We start from the raw sequence: 22,147 nt of genomic DNA on the forward strand, positions 1-22,147 counted from the left end.
GGTCATGTTGTGAGTTACCGCTCTTACTCACATGCCCCATTTTTCTTTATTTCAGTTACTATAGTTTCTCTTGTCGTATTAAAAAAATTTACCTTGCATAGTCAGAGCTGCATCGCGTACCTACTTAATCGCGCTAGTATATCTCATCTGTTTGTAATTAACGGCATTAAAAATGTTACTTTTACTTAAACACAATAGTCACACTGAAGTCACGCCGGTTCATGAGGGTCCCCTGGACATTACAAGACGCTGTACATGGCTATTAACACTGTGTCTGATCACCAGGGTCCGTAGTTCGTGGTCTATAAAATGCCCTCATTCTGGTCACAAGATGGAAAGAAGTTACTTTGTTGGGACGATCCATTCTTGTATAGATATTCGTTGGTGTGCGTGAACGTGCTGCAGTGAATCTCCCCAACGCATCTCACATGTGTTCGATGAGATTTCGGGGAACGAGCAGGCTAGTCCATTCTCCGAATATCCTCTGGTTGTAAGAGTTCCTTCAACCGCTCTGTTGCATGCGATTGCGAATTGTCGTGCATAAAATGAAGTCAGGGCCGAATTCACCTCTGAGAAGACGCACTTGGGAAAGAATACAGCGTAACAATATTTTTGACCGACGAGTGTAATGTTTTTAAATATTTGGGGGTCATTTCGCCCACGCAGCATTATGCCTCCGCACTTAAACACTGGGGCCAGTGAAACGAGCATATTCCACGCTGCTGAGCTACCCTCATAATGACGAGAGATGGGAAAGCGTAGTGCACCCATGAACGCTGAGTGTATCTTTCAGTTACCTTTGTCCTGTAGCAGTTCTTTCTACAGTGACAGAAAAAAATCGCAACACCGAGAGCGAACTGCGCGACATAAAACGCAGTCGGTAGGCGTGTTCGAAAATCTGAAAGGTAACGTTTATTCAAAATTCACATCTGTTGCATAAGAGTGGCGCTAGTAGCGCCACTGTGATAATGCAGATCAGGTTTGCTTTAAATGCATGCTGTAACGGTCGTGAGCGTCACTTACCTTTGAGGCTGAACGTTGGGAGCTGATCTTAGTCAATAAATGCCTTTATGGCGAAAAAGACGCCGTTATTAACACCACACTGAGTATGAACGAGGTCGTGTAATAGGGCTACGAGATGTTGATGTTCGTTTTGCGATATTGCAAAAAGACTCTACAGGAATGTGGCATCTTTACATGATTGCTGGCAGCTGTAGTCACGAGAATGTACGGTCGCAAGAAGACTTGGGTCTGGACGGCCACGACGCACATCCGAGAGAGAAGACCATCGTGTACGGCGTATGTCCCTGATGCACCATAAGGAATCTGCAGCAACAGTTTGAGCAGCAGTTGGCATCACAGTTAGACGAAGGACAGTTACAAATCGGTTACTTCAATGATAGCTCCGAGCCAGACGCCCTGTAGCGTATATTCCAATGACACCAAACCACCTCCATTAACTACCTGTGTGTTGTCAAGCGAGAGCTCGTTACAGGTTAAAGTGGAGGTCTGTTATGTTCCCTGATGAAAGCCGGTTCTGCCTTCGTGCAGTGATGGCCGTGTATGGTTAAGACGAGGCTAGTTGAAAGCCTGCAACCAAGCTGTCTCTGTGCTTAACATACTGCACCTTCATCTGAATTTATGGTCTGGGGTGCCATTTCATACGACAGCTGGAGCTCTCTCGTGGATATCCCCACGCACCCTGATTGCATATTTACACGTCAGTCTGGTGATTCGACCTGTTGTGCCGCTATTCATGAGCAGCATTCCAGAGAGTTTTCCAACAGGATAACGGTCGCCCAGATACCGCTGTTGTAACCCAGCATGCTCTACAGAGTGTTGACATGTTGTCTTGGCCTGCTCGATCACCAGATACGTCTCCAGTCGCGCACATCATCGGACAGCAACTCCAGTGTCATCCACAAACAGCATTAAACCATTAACCGTCCCCGTATTGACCGACCAACCGACCAAGTACAACAGGCATGGAACTGACTGACATCCGTCACCTGTACAACACCATGCATATGCGTTTGCACGCTTGCATTCAATATTCTGGCGACTACACCTTTTATTAATGTAGCAGTACTTCACATTTTGAATGGCTTATCTTGCACTTGAATTGTGTAACCTTGCAATCTTAATCACTTAAATATGTTACCTAGACAAATGTATTCATTTCATTATTTTACGTTAGTTATTTTTTGGTATTACGATTTTTTCCATGAGTACATGTATGATACAGACTTCATCGGACTATGTTACTTGGCAGTGAGACGCGAATGTTACCTTTGTTCTTAAGTTTTGCACACCATTGTACGTCTTCGCACTCACCAGGTAATAGTTGACTCACACACATAGGATGTAGGCGACCCACATTTTAATCCTTGTTTTATACCTGGAGGTCTACCACGTACTGGTACTGCACAAGCTGCTGCAGCTTCCATGTGATCTCTATCTCTGTTATTACGAGGGTCGTCCACAAAGTAAGTTCCGTTTCTATTTCTATCCGCAGCAGCGCTACGATCGCAGTTCCGAGCATGCGCGGCAGTTACTCTGACTCAAGGACGAGACATGTACGCCATTTTCTGATCGCTGCTGTGACGTGTGCTTTGTAGTGCTTCTTTACAATGTCCGCCGTAATTGAAAATGCCTCCGTGTGTGAAATCAGATCTGTGATTCATTTTCTCAATGCAAAGAAAGTTAAACCAAAGGAAATTCAATGGCAAATAAGTGAGGTTTATGGACAAAATGCTGTGAGTGATTCAATGGTTAGGAGATGGGTCAGACTGTTCAATGAAGGACGTTATCAAGTGCATGATGAAAAACGGCGTGGACGTCCGTCTTTGGTTACTGATGAACTCGTTCACACAATTGAAGAGAAGATTAAGCACAACCGTAAGTTTACACTTAGTGTCCTTTGGAAGTTCTGCATATCTCAAGATCATTAATTCATGAAATTGTTACTCAAAAACTGAAATTTCGAAAACTTTTCTCACATTGGGTACCCAAAATTCTTACTGAACGACACAAAACAACGGATGGGCAGTGCACTTCAGTTTTTGACACTCTACAATGTAGAAGGCGATGGTTTTCTTTCTCGGCTAGTCATGGGAGATGAAACTTGGGTGTCTTACGACATCCCTGAAACAAAACGGCAATCAATGGAATGGGGGCACACATCATCCCCAACGAAGGTTAAGCCTAGACAAATATTGATACCTCGAAAAGTCATTTGCGCCGTTTTTTTGGACAGAAAAGGCATTTTTTTTATTTATTTCTTACCACGAGGCCAAACAATCAATGCACATGGTTACTGCGAGACCATTAAGAAATTGCGCCGCGCAATAGAGAACAAGCTCCGAGGATTACTGTCAAAAGGTGTTGTTCTTTTTTACGATAATGCCCGACCTCACAGGGCGAATGTGACCAAACAACTCTTACGGAAATTTCACTGGGACGCGTTTGATCATCCTCCGTAGAGCCCGGACCTCGCTTCTAGCGAGTTTCATCTCTTCTTACATCTAAACTCTGTCCTTGGTAGTCAACACTTCAATGATGATGACGAGCTGAAGGAACATGTTACCACACAGTTAAATACACAGGCGGCAACCTTCTATGAAGAAGGCACACAAAAACTTGAGCCACGCTATGACAAGTGCCTACAAAATTTTGGAAGCTATTCAGAAAAGTAGTTTAACAGTTGTAGATTTCTGTACAGTAAATATTTTTTCTGTACCTGTACACGTTTGTTTTATATAAGCAAATGAAACTTACTTTGTGAACATACCTCGTATAACGACATTCACACACAACACTTCATAGGACCTGCTCCTTTGCTGCTCGTTGTCCCTGTCATTCATCAGTCACTACCGTGAGCTTATCTCAGAGCTTGTCATCTACATCTCTTCATCCTTCATTAGACTATTGTCTATTCTGTTCACATACTTAAAGCATCCATTATCACGGCACTCAGTTCTGTCGCTGATATTTGACTGTCATTGTGCGGTTCACTTCCATTATTATTTGTAACACTGCCACGGACAATGGTGGCGACTAGCCGTTAATTTTGTGAAGAGAATCTTAAATATTACTCTGTTCATCAGTCTTAAAGTAAATGTCGAAAATGAGCTAACGGAGCACTACTCTGCCACGTCCGTACTTTCCGAAGGCGCAAAGCGGACTCAAGACAGATAATGTGTAATTAGATGCACAATTCATCTCAGGGTTATTACTTGCCTTCTACTGGTGTACAGTAACCGACGTTTCCAGTAGCGTTACATCGAGTCTTGGAAATACCTGCGCAATAAACAACACCTGTCTCATTTCACGTGCTAACAGGTCATAAAACATACCGCTTCTCACTAGCTTGAATTACTGTGAGTGCCTGTACTGGGCTCTAAATTTATTTCGCATAGACGACTTCTGTCGCATTATCATTAATAACGTAGATCGTATGGACAAGATTAACAAACTGCGTAAAAGTGAGTTATAGCAATATCTGAAAATGAAGGAATACTACACCTTGCCGGTACTGCCGTCGATGTTCTAACGCTACATGTTTTCTCTGACAGAACTGTAGGCCGCATTAGCAATCTCTCTCTAGGATTTTGATGTGCGTGATGCTGACTTTGTATAGGATGAATCCACTGTAAGAGCAGCGTAACTGGCCACTTGATAAAGGCTCTGTTCTTTCACACCACCATGCATCACTCATAGATGCATACTACTTGCTGGTTAGCAATTTAGGAATTTTGATGACACACTCGACGTGTCCAGAATGAAACACTCAACAGCTATTTCTAAGCTGCAATTAAATATTCTAGCTGATAAAAATTAAAACTTTAGGCTGTTCTATCCGATGTTATCTGTATGATCAGAATTCTCGTAATAAAAAGTTAATCTTGGGTATCTCACCCGCAAAGAAAATTGCAAATTCTAACGAGTGTCGCTAAACAGTCGTGTAATTAGATTTCATTTAAAAAAAAAAAAAAAAAAAACACGCCAGATAAGAGTACGATGCTCGATGTAGCATAATATGTCTTCCCAATAGAGCTGAAGGCTCTAATGATGTCTTTGCGTTTTATGTTATTACTATTATTGCAGGTCAAGGTTTAGTTACGCATAGTGAGAAAGGATGCATACATTTGATGGACTCTTTACTGTATAGAGGTCAGTATATATCATACCTGAACAAGGAGAGTGAGACAATTAGCAAATGACAGTAAGTGAGTGTCCATCAGCAGAATGATCCTAAGCAAAATGAGGGCAGAATGAAATTTTGAACCACATTACATTTCATCTTACGATTGTGAGTGGAGGCAATCAGTTGCAAGGAGTCTTACAACAGCAATGTACGTCATATAGCTTCCATGGACTGTTAGCTGTCGGAGCAGAGATATAACTGCTACACAAAGTGCGCAGTCATAAATTATTTTCGGAATAAACCGTATGCTCAAATGAAGCCCTACAGCCTGACCTGGGAACCAATGGATATCCATTGAAAGTTTTGTGTTATCGAATTATTACCTCCTTCTACACATTCTTAATTTTACTGGCACTGTTGAAGACATTACGCTTTTATCACGACGCTTTGTATCATCGCGTAAGGTAAGGTACCTTGGTTACTAATGTTTTACATCTACATGCATACCGCACAAGCCACCGTACGATGGATGGCGGATGGTACCTTGCACCACTGTCATTCATTCTATTTCCTTTACACTCGCAAATGAAGCTAAGGAAGAACGACTACCTATGTACTTCTGAATAAACCATTATTTGTCTTGACTTCGCGGCCATTACGCGAGATACACGTCCGTGGTGGAAGAGCCATTCTGCAGTCTGTCGCAGAAGCATGTTCCCTGAGCTTTCTTAATAGTGTTTGAGGAAAGAACATCCTCTACCCTCTAGGGACTCCCATTTGAGTTTGCGGAGCATATTCATAACGCTTGTGTACACATCGGTAACAAATCTATCAGCACGCCTCTCAGTTGATTTGACATCCTCCATCTTACGACACGGTGGCGATCCACGTCGAGCAGTACTCAACAGAAGGTTGTTCAGGCGTTCTTAACCAGAGCTACTGCATACATGAGCAGCTTTACTTTCATAGAGTTCTCTCAGTAAACAGAATTCGATCGTTCACATTCCCTACAACCGACCTTGTGCCGTAACTGCATTTCATATTGCTTTGCAACGTTACGCCTAGATATTTAACAGCAGTAACTGTGTTAAGCATCACACCACTAACACAACATTCCAGCGTAACAAGATACTTCTCCTACTCATCTGCACTAAATTTTTCCACATTTAGTGCAAGTTGTCATTCATCGCAACAAACGGAAATTCTATCTAAGTCACCCTGCACCCTCCTACACGCTGTGTCGCAGTTCCGTTAGGACCGTTTGTGTGACTTCAAAACTGAAGTGGTATCTTAGGCCGAGCTGCGCCATTGGGATACTTGAAGTATAAGGTCAAAGCGTCGCTGCATCAGGCCTCCTGGTCTCTAATGTAACGGTACCTGTCTGACATTCGTCGGAAAATCGTGGAGGAGCAGCGAGTTGTGTGTTAAGTTTTGTATTTGTGGGCGAGGATTCGTCGAATTCGATACAAATAGCGGAGCCAGATTCGTGGGCGCTCCTCCATGACACTGCCTCAGCCCAGAAAGCGAAGATTGTGGGCGAGATTTAGGCCAGCAAACGGATCACAGGTCTGGATCACTCGCCGTATTCGCCGGATCTGGCCCCAGCCAACTTCTGGTTGTTTCCCAACTTGAAGTTTGCAATGACTGATGAAACTTTCGAACTGAAACAGGATGCGCTACACCAGGGCATTTCCCTGTACGCTAAAGCGTCATCATCAGTCGCTAATGGCAGTTTACTGTATTTACCACATCGTTTCTGTGCAAATACAAGTGATTCTATCACACTTCCCCGGGACAAACAAGATGAGAGGTTCCCAAACTATTTCTCTGGCGGACCATTTTGAGAATTCTAGTACTTCGACAGAACATCTTGATTATTTTGAACGTTAATACAATTTTAACAAACGAGAAAAATTTGTTGTATTCAAGCATTACTTCAGAGTTAAATCATAAAGAAATCATAACAAAGTTTTGAAAATATAATTATTGAACCATGGTACTATCCAATTTTTTAGAAAATCTAAACTACAATCGCACAACAGTTATTTAAAGGAAATAGGAAGCCCGGGATCACTGGTGATGGACAAGCTTGTGATTGTTTTACAGTTTTAATTTGACTTAATACAGACTTTATAATAAACTTTAATTCGGACATTTGCCCTCTGACTGATGCAATATACAAATCTTCACTTTGTTTGAATTACATAAACACGAATAAGAATCATATAATTTTGCGTCCGCAGCCAAAATCATTGATAGTAGGCACGGTGAATAACCAATCACAAACAATCGTTCTTGTTTAACCATGTCTCAAGAGACTAATAACACTATACACTTCCACCAAAAGTTACACAGCAACATAATACCACAACTTCTTAAAGCTTAATGAAACTGAACTCAACTGCCCACATAAAGGTCCACAGTGAAACATGCTTGTACTAAAAATACAAAGTGGGCCAACCAAGGTCGCAAAACGTGTACACAGGAATAATGAGTTGCACGTTCATTAAAGATACACAAATGATTAACAAAAGTGTTAAATAAGAAAGGCTAGTAATAGCTCAAGCAAAAAAACGCCAATATTAACAAGGTGGCCCCACTAAATTAACGGACATAATGACTCAGAAAGATTTCCAAATTGCACTTACCTTTAGAGAACAGAGTTAAGAGTTAAGGCCCATAGCAGTGTTTGGAAGCAATAACGCTACGGCCGGCAGGCAATACGAGCGTTCACTCCCCACGGCTTGTGCACAGCGTCACTTAGCAGGCGGTATATATATATATATATATATATATATATATATATATATATATATACTACTGGCCATTAAAATTGCTACATCAAGAAATGCAGATGATAAACGGGTATTCATTGGACAAATATATTATACTAGAACTGTCATGTGATTACATTTTCACGCAATTTTGGTGCATAGATCCTGAGAAATCAGTACCCAGAACAACCACCTTTGGCCGTAATAACGGCCTTGATACTCCTGGGCATTGAGTCAAACAGAGCTTGGATGGCGTGTACAGGTACAGCTGCTCATGCAGCTTCAACACGATACCACAGCTCGTATTGTGACGAGCCAGTTGCTCGGCCACCATTGACCAGACGTTTTCAGTTGGTGAGACACCTGGAGAATGTACTGGCCAGAGCAGCAGTCGAACATTTTCTGTATCCAGAAAGGCTCGTACAGGACCTGCAACATGCGGTCGTGCATTATCCTGCTGAAATGTAGGGTTTCGCAGGAATCGAATGAAGGGTAGTGCCACGGATCGTAACGCATCTGAAATGTAACGCCCACTATTAAAGTGCCGTCAATGCGAACAAGAGGTGCCCAAGACGTGTCACCAATGGCACCCCATACCATCACGCCGGGCGATGACGAATGCGACCATCATCATGCTGTAAAAAGAACCTGGATTCATCCGAAAAAATAACGTTTTGCCAATCGTGCACCCAGGTTTATCGTTGAGTACACCATCGCAGGTGCTCCTCCTTACACGATGCATCACAACAACGTTTCACCAGGCAACGCCGGTCAACTGCGGTTTGTGTATGAGAAATCGGTTGGAAATTTCCCTCATGTCAGCATGTTGTAGGTGTCGCCACCGGCGCCAACCTTGTGTGAATGCTGTGAAAAGCTAATTATTTGCATACCACAGCATCTTCTTCCTGTCGGTTAAATTTCGCGTCTGTAGCACGTCATCTTCGTGGTGTAGCAATTTTAATGGCCAGTAGTGTATAATCCGACCCGCCCCACAATAAACGGTCCTGACAAGGATCCATAACCGCGCCGACGCCAGGGAACGACCAGTCTTAACAAATGGCCTGCAGCACAAATAGATTGCAATGAAACACCCAGTAAATTAGCAGGAAACTTAGAGATCTGTTCCAGTTGCCTTGAGGCATTTTCAACATTAAATAAACATACCAAATGCTGTCGTGACGAATGATTAAACCATTAACTCTACGGCTGCCGGGCATGTACCCGACCGCAGCCATTCTCAAAGCGGACAATATATCCTAAACCAAGTTAAGATTTGCGTGAAAACCACTTAAAACACACACTCCACGGTTGATCAGAACCAAAATGAGGAACATCAGCATCCTTAAAATTGCCACTGTGGAACCAAGTTCAGAATCATATCCGGCAGCTACCCATGCCACAATAAGTTTCAACAATCTTCTTAGCTAAACACAGAATAAAAGTCATACGTAACTTGGAGCTTGCAAATTACGAGCTGGGAAGCTGCTCAGCGTGAGACGACGAACCCACCACAATTTTGCACGTCAAGGCGCCCAATTATCGGCACCGTACGTCCAGCTTGCGCCTGAAGACAAGGGCGGCGAGCACGGCGAGGCCCATGCACCACGGTTAGGGACGCAGGCTTGTTATCAACACAAGTTGGCTCGTTGAACGCCGACCGGAGTCTCAATCGTCGCACGTTCACCCGGAAAACCCGCCGGGGGAGCAGTCAAAGATAGCAGGACAGCCAAATATCGATATCAGCGACGCATGTCGAACACCCTAGCGCCAGCCTCCACGGCGCAATTAGTGTCGTCAAACTGTCGAAGAAAACACCATGCCAGCAATAGTTTTTCGAGCAGCACTTATTCACTTCCCCCGGAACACAGATTGGGAAATCCTATTCTAGACCAGTGGTTCTTAACCGATGTGCCTCGGCGCAGTTCAGTGCTGTGATATTGCTATTTGTTCCCCGACACTTCTAAGGCTTTATGATACTGCTAATAAAAGCAATTGAAATAGTTTCACTGAATAGTTAGATTTAAAAGGTAACAACAGAATAGGTAGTACTATTCCAGAACTGAAACTTATTTACAGGTCATTTATTGGTTTATGCCTTATACGTTTGAGTTACCAATGAAAAACTTGAGCCTGTCGTTTCTTAGGCAGAACTTCAATTCGTGGTGGATTTATAGGGAAACATGGGCGGGCGCATTCCTTGCTCAACTGAGAGAAGACGCTCACGTTTGTTGCTTTTTATGTTAGTTAGTGCCGAAAATCCCAGCTCGTACAAATAGGTGGTTAAAGAATACGACAGCTGTGAACTGCATTCACTGCTATTACATGGTGATCTTTCTTTGTTAACATCGAAAAGTTGATAAGTAATAGTTCACCATATTTCAGGTGAAGTGTTCAGTCTGTCTGAAGTTCTGCCAGCAAATCTTCTTCCTCCAGTCATAGGTTGGTGATGGCTTCTGAATACGTGCGCCCAGTCATATATGTCGACAGTCATAATGGGAAAATTTTGTGCCATGTTGTTTTCAAGAACCATGAGATGAATCAAAACGCGTTGGTAGGTCATGATACCATGTGGATCTACCTCTATCTACCTCGAAAGTAAGAGAAAACATCTTAAAATTTTTCTTTTCCTAGTGTCATTTCCATATTCCGAGTTTTTTTTAAGATTCCGGTGAGTTTAGCATGTGACTTCAGCACATTTTCTTCTTTTCCTTGCATACTCTCGTTCACGTAATTTAGATGGCGAAAAATGTCAATCAGATAGGCTGCTTTTGCACACCATTCCTCGTCATTTAACGGAACTGCAAAGTCTTGCTTTTCGACGCCAATTTCTTCAAATGTACTTAGTAAGTAACACGGTTTTAATAAAACAATTTTACTAACTGAGGTATTTTGAACAAGATCTTTTGTATTTTTTAAAAATCATATCCATTTCTAAATTGTGCAGCAATAACCTGTGTCACTGGTTAGTTCACAAAATTACCATTATGTATAAATGTAAAACGTCAGTCACAGTTTTTAGTTATATTCACCGTTTTTAGTTAAAACCACCTTATTGTTTTATGTACCCAAGTTTTGAAGAAGTATAAAAGACTAAATAGAACGGTAAAACATACGAATTGTAAAATAAGTTAATAGATGTTGTCAACAAATCACACATTTCAAGAGGGCGCTGTAGATTGGTATGACGTACACTGAAGCTAGATGTGTTGTAACTATAAACAGCGGGCTAATTATGAACTCAAACTTTGACATAAATAGCCAAGTTGGGACTATGTGTTTCTGTAAATGGTTTTAGTGTCTTAACTTGCATTTACAATTTATAAACCTGTACATTTGATAAGGTATGTATGTTACCTTATGACAAATGGTTTTTTATTTGTCTTTTACCAGTGGAAATGACCAGACAATGAATGATATCGGTATGTACAATAGACTCTATTTGCGACTGATTACTACTTGAAATAAATACAGTCGTTAGGCACAACAGCTTCTCCATGGAATCAAACTTCGCCTTATTGTGCTGATCCATATAACTGACGCGTACACAGCGTTATTATTTACGTCATCGGAGAAGGGTCACAGATCCGCATTATACCCATCCTATACCATGTAGAACCCGTGGTCTAGAGGTAGCGTCTTTGATTCGCAATCAAGACGTCTTCGGTCCAGGGTTCGATCCCCGCCACTGCCTAAATTTTGGTAAATAATCAGCATTGGCGGCCGAAGACTTCCGGCATAAGAAGTCAGCCTCATTCTGCCAACGGCCTTGTCAAAGAGGGCGGAGGAGCAGATAGAGGTTCAGGGCACTCTCTTGTCCTAGGGGTGGGAAATTGCCCCCCAAGGCGGAAGAATCAGCAATGATCAACGACATGGCGATGCAGAAGGCAATGGAAACCACTGCATTAAACACACGTAACGTGTATCCACAGGACATGTGGCCTGTAATTGAAGAAGTGTCATGATGATCTTTCCATTGGCAAAAGATTCCGGAATAGTCCCCCATTCGGATCTCCGGGAGGGGACTGCCAAGGGGGAGGTTACCATGAGAAAAAGATTGAATAATCAACGAAAGCATAACGTTCTACGAGTCGGGGCGTGGAATGTCAGAAGCTTGAACGTGGTAGGGAAACTAGAAAATCTGAAAAGGGAAATGCAAAGGCTCAATCTAGATATAGTAGGGGTCAGTGAAGTGAAGTGGAAAGAAGACAAGGATTTCTGGTCAGATGAGTATCGGGTAATATCAACACCAGCAGAAAACGGTATAACAGGTGTAGGATTCGTTAAGAATAGGAAGGTAGGGCAGAGGGTGTGTTACTGTAAACAGTTCAGTGACCGTGTTGTTCTAATCAGAATCGACAGCAGGCCAACACCGACAACGATAGTTCAGGTATACATGCCGACGTCGCAAGCTGAAGATGAACTGATAGAGAAAGTGTATGAGGATATTGAAAGGGTAATGCAGTATGTAAAGGGGGACGAATATCTAATAGTCATGGGCGACTGGAATGCAGTTGTAGGGGAAGGAGTAGAAGAAAAAGTTACAGGAGAATATGGGCTTGGGACAAGGATTGAAAGGGGATAAAGACTAATTGAGTTCTGTAACAAGTTTCAGCTAGTAATAGCGAACACCCTGTTCAAGAATCACAAGAGGAGGAGGTATACTTGGAAAAGGCCGGGAGATACGGGAAGATTTCAATTAGATTACATCATGGTCAGACAGAGATTCCGAAATCAGATACTGGATTGTAAGGCGTACCCAGGAGCGGATATAGACTCAGATCACAATACAGTAGTGATGAAGAGTAGGCTGAAGTTCAAGCCATTAGTCAGGAAGAATCAATACGCAAAGGAGTGGGATACGGAAGTACTAAGGAATGACGAGATACGTTTGAAGTTCTCTAACGCTATAGATACAGCAATAAGGAATAGCGCAGTAGGCAGTACAGTTGAAGAGGAATGGACATCTCTAAAAAGGGCCATCACAGAAGTTGGGAAGGAAAACACAGGTACAAAGAAGGTAGCTGCGAAGAAACCATGGGTAACAGAAGAAATACGTCAGTTGATTGATGAAAGGAGGAAGTACAAACATGTTCCGGGAAAATCAGGAATACAGAAATACAAGTCGCTGAGGAATGAAATAAATAGGAAGTGCAGGGAAGCTAAGACGAAATGGCTGCAGGAAAAATGTGAAGACATCGAGAAAGATATGATTGTCGGAAGGACAGACTCAGCATAGAAAATTGAGAATGCGCTAGGTGACGATCTGTTTGGCTTTAGGAAAAGTAAAGGGACGAGAGAGGCAATTCTGACGTTACGGCTAATAATGGAAGCTAGGCTAAAGAAGAATCAAGACACTTTCATAGGATTTGTCGACCTGGAAAAAGCGTTCGACAATATAAAATGGTGCAAGCTGTTCGAGATTCTGAAAAAAGTAGGGGTAAGCTATAGGGAGAGACGGGTCATATACAATATGTACAACAACCAAGAGGGAATAATAAGAGTGGACGATCAAGAACGAAGTGCTCGTATTAAGAAGGGTGTAAGACACGGCTGTAGACTTTCGCCCCTACTCTTCAATCTGTACATCGAGGAAGCAATGATGGAATTAAAAGAAAGGTTCAGGAGTGGAATTAAAATACAAGGTGAAAGGATATTAATGATACGATTCACTGATGACATTGCTATCCTGAGTGAAAGTGAAGAAGAATTAAATGATCTGCTGAACGGAATGAACAGTCTAATGAGTACACAGTATGGTTTGAGAGTAAACCGGAGAAAGACGAAGGTAATGAGAAGTAGTAGAAATGAGAACAGCGAGAAACTTAACATCAGGATTGATGGTCACGAAGTCAATGAAGTTAAGGAATTCTGCTACCTAGGCAGTAAAATAACCAATGACGGACGGAGCAAGGAGGACATCAAAAGCAGACTCGCTATGGCAAAAAAGGCATTTCTGGCCAAGAGAAGTCTACTAATATCAAATACCGGCCTTAATTTGAGGAAGAAATTTCTGAGGATGTACGTTGGAGTACAGCATTGTATGGTAGTGAAACATGGACTGTGGGAAAACCGGAACAGAAGAGAATCAAAGCATTTGAGATGTGGTGCCATAGACGAATGTTTAAAATTAGGTGGACTGATAAGGTAAGGAATGAGGAGGTTCTAAGCAGAATCGGAAAGGAATATGTGGAAAACACTGATAAGGAGAAGGGACAGGATGATAGGACGTCTGCTAAGACATGAGGGAATGACTTCCATGGTACTAGAGGGAGCTGTAGAGGGCAAAACTGTAGAGGAAGACAGAGATTGGAATACGTCAAGCAAATAATTGAGAACGTAGGTTGCAAGTGCTGCTCTGAGATGAAGAGGTTAGCACAGGAAAGGAATTCGTGGCGGGCCGCATTAAGTACGTGAATAATATTTCGTCCGCTTTATAATGTTTTGCTACTCAGAATCCACGCAGCTCTTGTTGATGGCAATGGTGTTTGTGTCGACAGCAAATCACGATCGGCATCCACTCCGGGGAGGTGGTGACTGGCGTGATCGGGCACCGCATGCCGCGCTACTGCCTCTTCGGCAACACCGTCAACCTGACCAGCCGCACCGAGACCACGGGCCAGCCCGGCCGCATCAACGTCTCTGAAGATGCCTACAGGTAGGTCCGAAACGATACTGAAAACCAAAACACCATCTGCTTTTTTTCGGCGCTACTGCAGAATCTCTGAAAGAGCGGATAAACGTGTACATTGATAAATCACAGCATAAGGAACAGCAGTCTAATGTGGATATGAGGATGTCTATAACACATATAGGACTGTGTGTACTGCAGAGGAACACGCAAAGCAGATTATTACAATAAGGAACGCAAATGCTTCGGACAGACTTTTCATATTTTGAGGGCGTTCGTAGTCCATACATATTATAAAAAATATATGCACCTATTTATGTTCTGTATATCCATCTAAACCACTAGACCAAATTCAGCCAAACTTGCTACATGCATCACTTACTATCCGTAAAGAAACGCTATGGGGATAAGAACCACATACTTATCAAAGGGGCGAGAGTGGAAAATAAGTGTAGCCCATGATGTGTGAACACTCTTACTTCAGTCAACCAGTATTTGAGAATGACAGCAGTTAGTGAGTTGCAACAAACTTTACACACATTACTTCAAACCATTACTAAAAGTTTTCTTGCTGACATTTCTCAAAAAAAGATTAAAGAAAAAAAGTTTACGGTTATTACACTTTCGCTGTTCCTGCAGGAAAACTGCTGCATTAGGGACGACGTTCTAGATTATTACTTCTTTACTACTAACTGTACTCACCACACATTTTGCAGAATATGCTCACATATACCACTGAATGTACCTGCAAAACTGTATCATTATATGACACATAGTTCTGGGCACACGCCGCCATAAACACAGAAATGCGTGAAAAACTGCAACATCATACATGACGTGCATGGGGGCTTAATTAAATATTAATGCAAATATTTTTTTAATTTTTTGATTTAGTAGCTGTATGTCCGATTACGTAGTCTCGTAAACGGTTGGCCCTGACTAGTTTTTGTACGCAATCTGACTGCATAGAACAACAACAAAGAATGAAATGAACATTTTCGTTAACACAACTAATTAATTAAGTCCCCAGCAACTATAAAACCTACGAAGCCAACAAAGCACAAGTGTAGCTGTTCTGTGTGTGTAAGTGTGATTCAACGTACACATCTGGCATGGTTCTTCTTCAATAAGACAAGAAATTTTAAATATCATTTATACTGAAGTAATTGAAAAAAATAGAAATACTATAATTGCGTAAGGAAAGCAGAATTACACTCTAATACAAGAACACGAGCCAGATGCTTTGTTGACTGAACCTGTAATGACGCGTTATTTAAGACACTGAAATAATAAAAAGAAAAAAAAACAGGGAATTTGTTACCTTCATATATATTGACGAAAAGCACTCTGATCATTACAATATCTCCGTTAGAACAACATCTGCTGTCTAGCCCATCAAACAACTGCATAAAACATGGAACAAGCACTCCCTACTACAACATCTCGACAAGCACTCTCCACCATGACCTCTCGACAAGCACTGCCCACCGCAACTTCTCAATAATCACTGCCAGTGGAGGCGGCGAAACAAAACTCTCTGGCGCGATCTCTGGCGCTGTGGCTCAGTGTAGCCACCTTTCATATGCCCTTCCTCCACGGGCCAGAATTTGATGGTATTTTTGCCAGCATTGGTGGTGAAAATACCACCAAATTCGTCAAAAAAAAAATACAGACAAAAGTAAAAGATAATATTAATACGTAAATATCACATAATTAGATAAAATGTTGGCTTTGCACTGACCTTTCAATAACCTAATATACGAAATACAGTAAGCAATACAAATTCTTTCATACATATGACCTTACATAATAGTTTACACAATACACAAAAAATCAGTTTATACAAATGTTCACATAAAATGATTTCAAAGATTTAAAAAAAAAAAAAAAGTAATTGATAGTTCCAGCAGTAGCACCCAGCAATGGTCAACAGGTGCAGACACCAACAAGTGACATCATTTTAGTAAAAGCAGTTCCATCAGTGGCACCCAGTAATGTTGAGCAGGTGCAGACACCAACAAGTAACATCATTTCAGTAGAAACAGTTCCATCAGTGGCACCCAGTAATGTTGACCAGGTGCAGACACCAACAAGTGACATCATTCAGCAGAAACAGTTCCATTAGTGGCACCCAGCAATGTTGAACAGATACACACAGCAACAAGTCACATTATTTCAGTAGAAACAGTCCACCAGTGGCACCCAGTAATGTTGAGCAGGTGCAGACACCAACAAGTGACATCATTTCAGTAGAAGCAGTCCATCAGTGGCACCCAGTAATGTTGAGCAGGTGGAGACACCAACAAGTGACATTATGTCAGTAGAAGCAGTCCATCAGTGGCACCCAGCAATGTTGAACAAGTGCAGACACCAACAGTGACATCATTTCAGTACAAGCAGTCCATCAGTGGCACCCAGCAATGTTGAACAGGTGCAGACACCAACAAGTGACATTATGTCAATAGAAGCAGTCCATCAGTGGCACCCAGTAATGTTGACAGGTGCAGACACCAACAAGTGACATTATTTCAATAGATGCAGTCCATCAGTAGCACCCAGTAATGTTGAACAGGTGCAGATACCAACAAGTCACATTATCTTAGTAGAAGCAGTCCATCAGTGGCACCCAGTAATGTTGAACAGGTGCTAACACCAACAAGTGACATCATTTCAATAGAAGCAGTCCATCAGTGGCACCCAGCAATGTCGAGTAGGTGCAGACAGCAACAAGCGACATCATTTCAGTAGAAGCAGTTCATCAGTGGCACCCAGCAACGTTGAACAGGTGCAGACACCAACATGTGACATTATTTCAGTAGAAGCAGTTCCATTAGTGACACCCAGCAATGTTGAACAGGTGCAGACAGCAGTCCATAATATTCACTATCACTAATCACACTGTTTATCAGAGCTTATAAGCAGAAATTAAACATGTCCTAGTGGCACCAATCATGTAGAAAAAATACAAGTAACAGTCCATAATATTCACTATCATTAATCAGACAGTTCAGGCATGAACAATAGTTTGAATGCACACACAATTGCTTTTACAAAATTATTACCAATGCTCTTACACTAAACATACAAATCATAATAAACACACAAATGATATCAGGTAATTGTCATATTAACTATTACAAATACACAAATATCAGTAAACCTATAATATTTATGGGTGTCAGTGCAAGCCACAACAAACAAGTAAAATAATATTTAGGAGGTAAGTCGGTACTACTTTTCTGGGGTTAGGAAGGGAAAACACACAAAACACACTCACTCATCTTTCATCCATATTAAGTGCTACTGTGTAGTTGAATAGTGTTAACTGTGTAAATGCAATTCTGTCCAAATTTGATGTTCAACTTGTGTATCAAGTAGTAGTGGCAGCAATGTATAACAGTCAATAATAGTTAGTCAACGTCATAGTCATCATGTCAAGACCAATGTTTGCCAATCCAAATCAAATGTACGGTTGCTGAACAACTGTCAGTGAGCCAAGATATGCAATTACTTCCTCTCTCCAAAAAAAAGTATTTACTGCTTATTGATTTAACAAAGTGTGTGTAGACAATCTTCCTTCCACTTTAGTGTTCTAGTCTGCTATCTTCATCCTGCTTGTTCCATAAACCAACAAACAAACAAAAAATATGCTCCTCACTTACTTTACCTCTTATCCACCAAAACTCCATTAATCATCAGCATCACACAATCTTAATACTTCAATAATACCTCTTACGTTGATACATATAAACCTCTTAATCAATATCATTTACCTTACCTCTTGTCCACCAAAACTCCAATAATCACCAACTTCACATAATCTCTATACCTCAATAATACCTCTTTAATACGTCGATAGATATAAACCTTAGCACCAATATCATTTCACTTCCATAACAACTCTTTCCTCTAGTCAGTCTCCTCGAACAAGTACAGATAAAATCCTAGTGCAAACTTCAATTCATCATCCCATACAATCCGAAGACACGATGTCCACACACAACCTCTATGTAATCCATCTGACCCATATCTTCTACTTATTATTAATTATAAAATACATTTTGGTTACCTTGTCCATCATTAAATAAGAGAAATGCATGCATGACCTCTAACAGACTTTAGTTCGAATAACTCTCAGTAATTTAGTACGATTACGGAGTGTGAATGATCATAATATTTCACAGTGTGTACACCACTTCAAGAATCATGGCAGAAGCAAACATGTGGAGTATTTTTTGTGTCAAGTGTCACTTGCTATTTCAATTGGTCACGAAGAATGCAGTGTAATAACTGTCAATGGTCTAACCCTAGTGTTGGTATGTCATGTCGTTTGCTTCCTTCCTATTAGCATAAATTTATACAGCTTCCATAAAACCTCCAGCTCATGTAACTTCTATGAAGTTTCTTGTATTAATGTCGTTCGTCGAATTACAGCAGTTCATTTTCTTATCTTAAAATATAAGGCACTGAGCGTAAGCAAAACATGCAATAGCGAGTAAATATACCAGTAGAGAACAGAATGTCAACAAGTGGATGCAGCACAATTCCTACAACGAGGCTCTGCCAAGCGAACAATAATTAATACCATAGTGTAACCTAAACTCTATGTTCGTACACTGTACATCAGCATTTCTATATACCAAATTAAAGAGTAGTTATGACAACAAAACAGAAATGTGTAAATGTGCAATCCATACGCAAAGCAGCAAATATGTATCTTACATAATAAACAGGTCATTTGCATCCTATCAGCATAAGCAAATAAATGTTCATATGTCATCTTAATAAGTAAACATGAAGGCGCAAGCAGGTAAATCACAAAGTATAACTTACATACATAACCATATCAGCACAATTAATCTGGTGACAATTATAATTTAAATAAATAAGCACAGCAGGCAAATAATAAAAAATATAACATCAGTGAAAAAGCAGTGCAGCCAAGCGATGCATAATACACACAAGTAACAACCCTGTTCATTAATCAATCATTGTCAAAATCAGTTAATGTATGCAAGAACGTCGCTTCACAAGTAAATTCATAGAACATGAAATTAGCACAAAGTATGAATCACGTAATCGCAAGCAGCAAATTACGTTTAAAGTACGTACCTAAGTGGAAATATGTTACCTGAAAAATGAACTGAATCAATAGTTACCTTTTTAGTGTATTAGTTTCTTCTTCGAATTTACATTCTTCCTGAAATTTTCTCAATAGCAAGTCGTCTTAACGTCGGACACGCACAGAATTTACTTGAAGTTCTTAAATATTTTATACAAACGTATCCTGAAAAATACTGAACGTTAATAACATAATTTATCAAGTCACTATAGCTTTATACTGAATTTAATCAGAGAAATTAAACTGTGTATTTATTTACGGCTGTCAGTGCATTCGCACTGAGCGCTCGATCATCTGTTGGCGCGTGACGTAGGAAGTAATTGTTTGCAGTCAACGACTGCCTTGTGCGGCGCGCAGACTTGACTGTTGCTTTGTGTATGTCCCGCCGCCAAACACAGCGCGGTATCCTTGTACTCTCCGCATGTTTACATGTAGCTGTTAGTTTCTCACAAGTATGTCATTCCACAAAAATTTTAACGTTTGATATATAATGTATTCCCTTACAGCGTCGAGATTTAAGAGTTTCTACTTCAACAGTGTTATCATGAATAATTTTGCGAATTCTATATGGACCGTTATAAAGCAGAAAAATTTTGCAACACAAGCCTTTTCCTTTGTGAGACAAACGATGAGACTTAATTAACACCTTTTGACCAACTGACAAGATTTTTAAACGACCAGGACGCTTAGCTGATTTCTCTCTTCTAGCAGCCGCAGATGCAATATTTTGCAGAGCCAGGTTCACAACTTCAGAATGCCGCAGTTTCCGTGTAGGCGGAAAAGGAATGATTTCAGAAATGCGATTTGTCGGTGCTTTGTTTTTTAATATCAGTATATGCGGTAAAGAAGTTGAGTCATTAGGAAGTTCATTCAGAATGTTTTGAAAAATATGAAGATACTGATCCCAAGTTCTGTGATTCTGATGACAATAAAGACGACACAATTTATTGATTTCCTTCATCCATCTCTCTGAAGCGTTAGATTGAGGGTGAAAGAGTGAAATGAAGATTGGTTTAATCTTACGACGCCATAGAGTACGAAGCCAAATTTTAGAACAAAACTGTGATCCATTATCTGATATAACCTTATCAACGTGACCCACTTCTTTAAGAAAATGTTTGATGAAAGCGTTAGATACTGAACGAGCTGTTGCTTTGCGTAAAGGTGTAAAACACACATATTTTGATGTCAATTCCACTGCTACCAAAATGTTCGCAAAACCATTAATAGAACGAACCACTGGACCGAACAAATCGACTGCAGCCATCTCCTTTAATTTCGCTGGAATGATAGGAAACAACGGTGCTCTGTGAGAAATAGTTGGCGGCTTAGCCTTTTGACATAATTTGCATTTGGCCAGAACAGATCGAATACGTTTTTCCATATTACTGAAGTAGCCATTTTCCCGTAATTTATGAAAGTATTTTCTGGGACCAAAGTGTGCATAACTAAAATGCGTATACCAAATCAGCTTATTAACCCACTCATCAGGAATACAAACTAACCAAACAGAGTTGTCGACCGATTTTCGTTTAAAAAGAATATCATTGCGAACTAAATAATGCTGTCTAATCGCTATGCTTTCCTTTCTCCTCCACTTCTCCTTAATGTCCTTCCAGATTGGATCCTTATTTTGCTCCTTAGCGATGTCCTGGAGCGAAGACGAAATAAAATTCTCAAACGCAACACCTTGAATATACATCAAACAATAATTGTTTTCTTTGCAGTCCTCTTCAGCACTTTGTTTCAAACCCATAGGTGCACGTGATAAAGCATCAGCAACAATATTTGAAGATCCCTGTATGTAAACAATACTAAAATCAAATTCCTGTAGGTACAGCGCCCATCGTGACAATCTTCCATGAGTTAATTTTGTTGACATAAGAAATTCCAGAGCTCGATGATTGGTGTAAACCTTAGTATGTCTGCCATACAAAAATATGCGAAATTTTGTGAAAGCCCATACAACAGCCAAAGCTTCAAGTTCCGTAATCGAATAATTCTTTTCTGATTTAGAGAGAACACGACTTCCAAAGGCAATAGTTTTCTGCACTAAAACGCCGTCTTCTTCTATCTCTTGAAATAAGTGTGCACCTAGGCCCTTGTATGATGAGTCCGTCGCCAAACAAAAATCTTTAGATAAATCCGGATGTGAAAGAAGTGGAGCAGCAACTAAAGCATCACGAAGTTGTTCAAATTCTGACTGAGCTTCCTCATCCCAACACCAGTTAGATTTCTTTCCAGACAGTTCACATAAACGAGGTGTGGCCAAATCGTCCAATTTAACAAAGCGTCTAAGAAAATTACAGACACCAAGGAAACTACGAACATCACGTTTTGTGGCAGGAACAGCATAATTACGAATAGCGTCTAATTTTTCTGGATCAGGAATAATACCTTCTGCAGAAATAATGTGACCGAGAAATTTCACCTGAGAACGATCAAATTCAGATTTTTCCAAGTTCACTGTAATGCCA

The 22,147-nt window shown here is 40.9% G+C and overlaps 1 protein-coding gene across 1 annotated transcript in view; it reads left to right on the forward strand.

Moving 5' to 3' along the window:
* The window catches only part of LOC124622123 (guanylate cyclase soluble subunit beta-1), a 218,084-nt gene that overhangs the window by 167,006 nt on the left and 28,931 nt on the right, over positions 1–22,147 (forward strand). The window contains exon 13 of the mRNA XM_047147736.1: positions 14,418–14,575. Coding sequence (XP_047003692.1) covers positions 14,418–14,575 — 158 coding nt within the window. The remainder of the gene's footprint in view (positions 1–14,417; positions 14,576–22,147) is intronic.

This window comes from Schistocerca americana, chromosome 7 (assembly GCF_021461395.2).
Source record: "Schistocerca americana isolate TAMUIC-IGC-003095 chromosome 7, iqSchAmer2.1, whole genome shotgun sequence".
In the NCBI taxonomy this organism is placed as follows: Eukaryota; Metazoa; Arthropoda; class Insecta; order Orthoptera; family Acrididae; genus Schistocerca; species Schistocerca americana.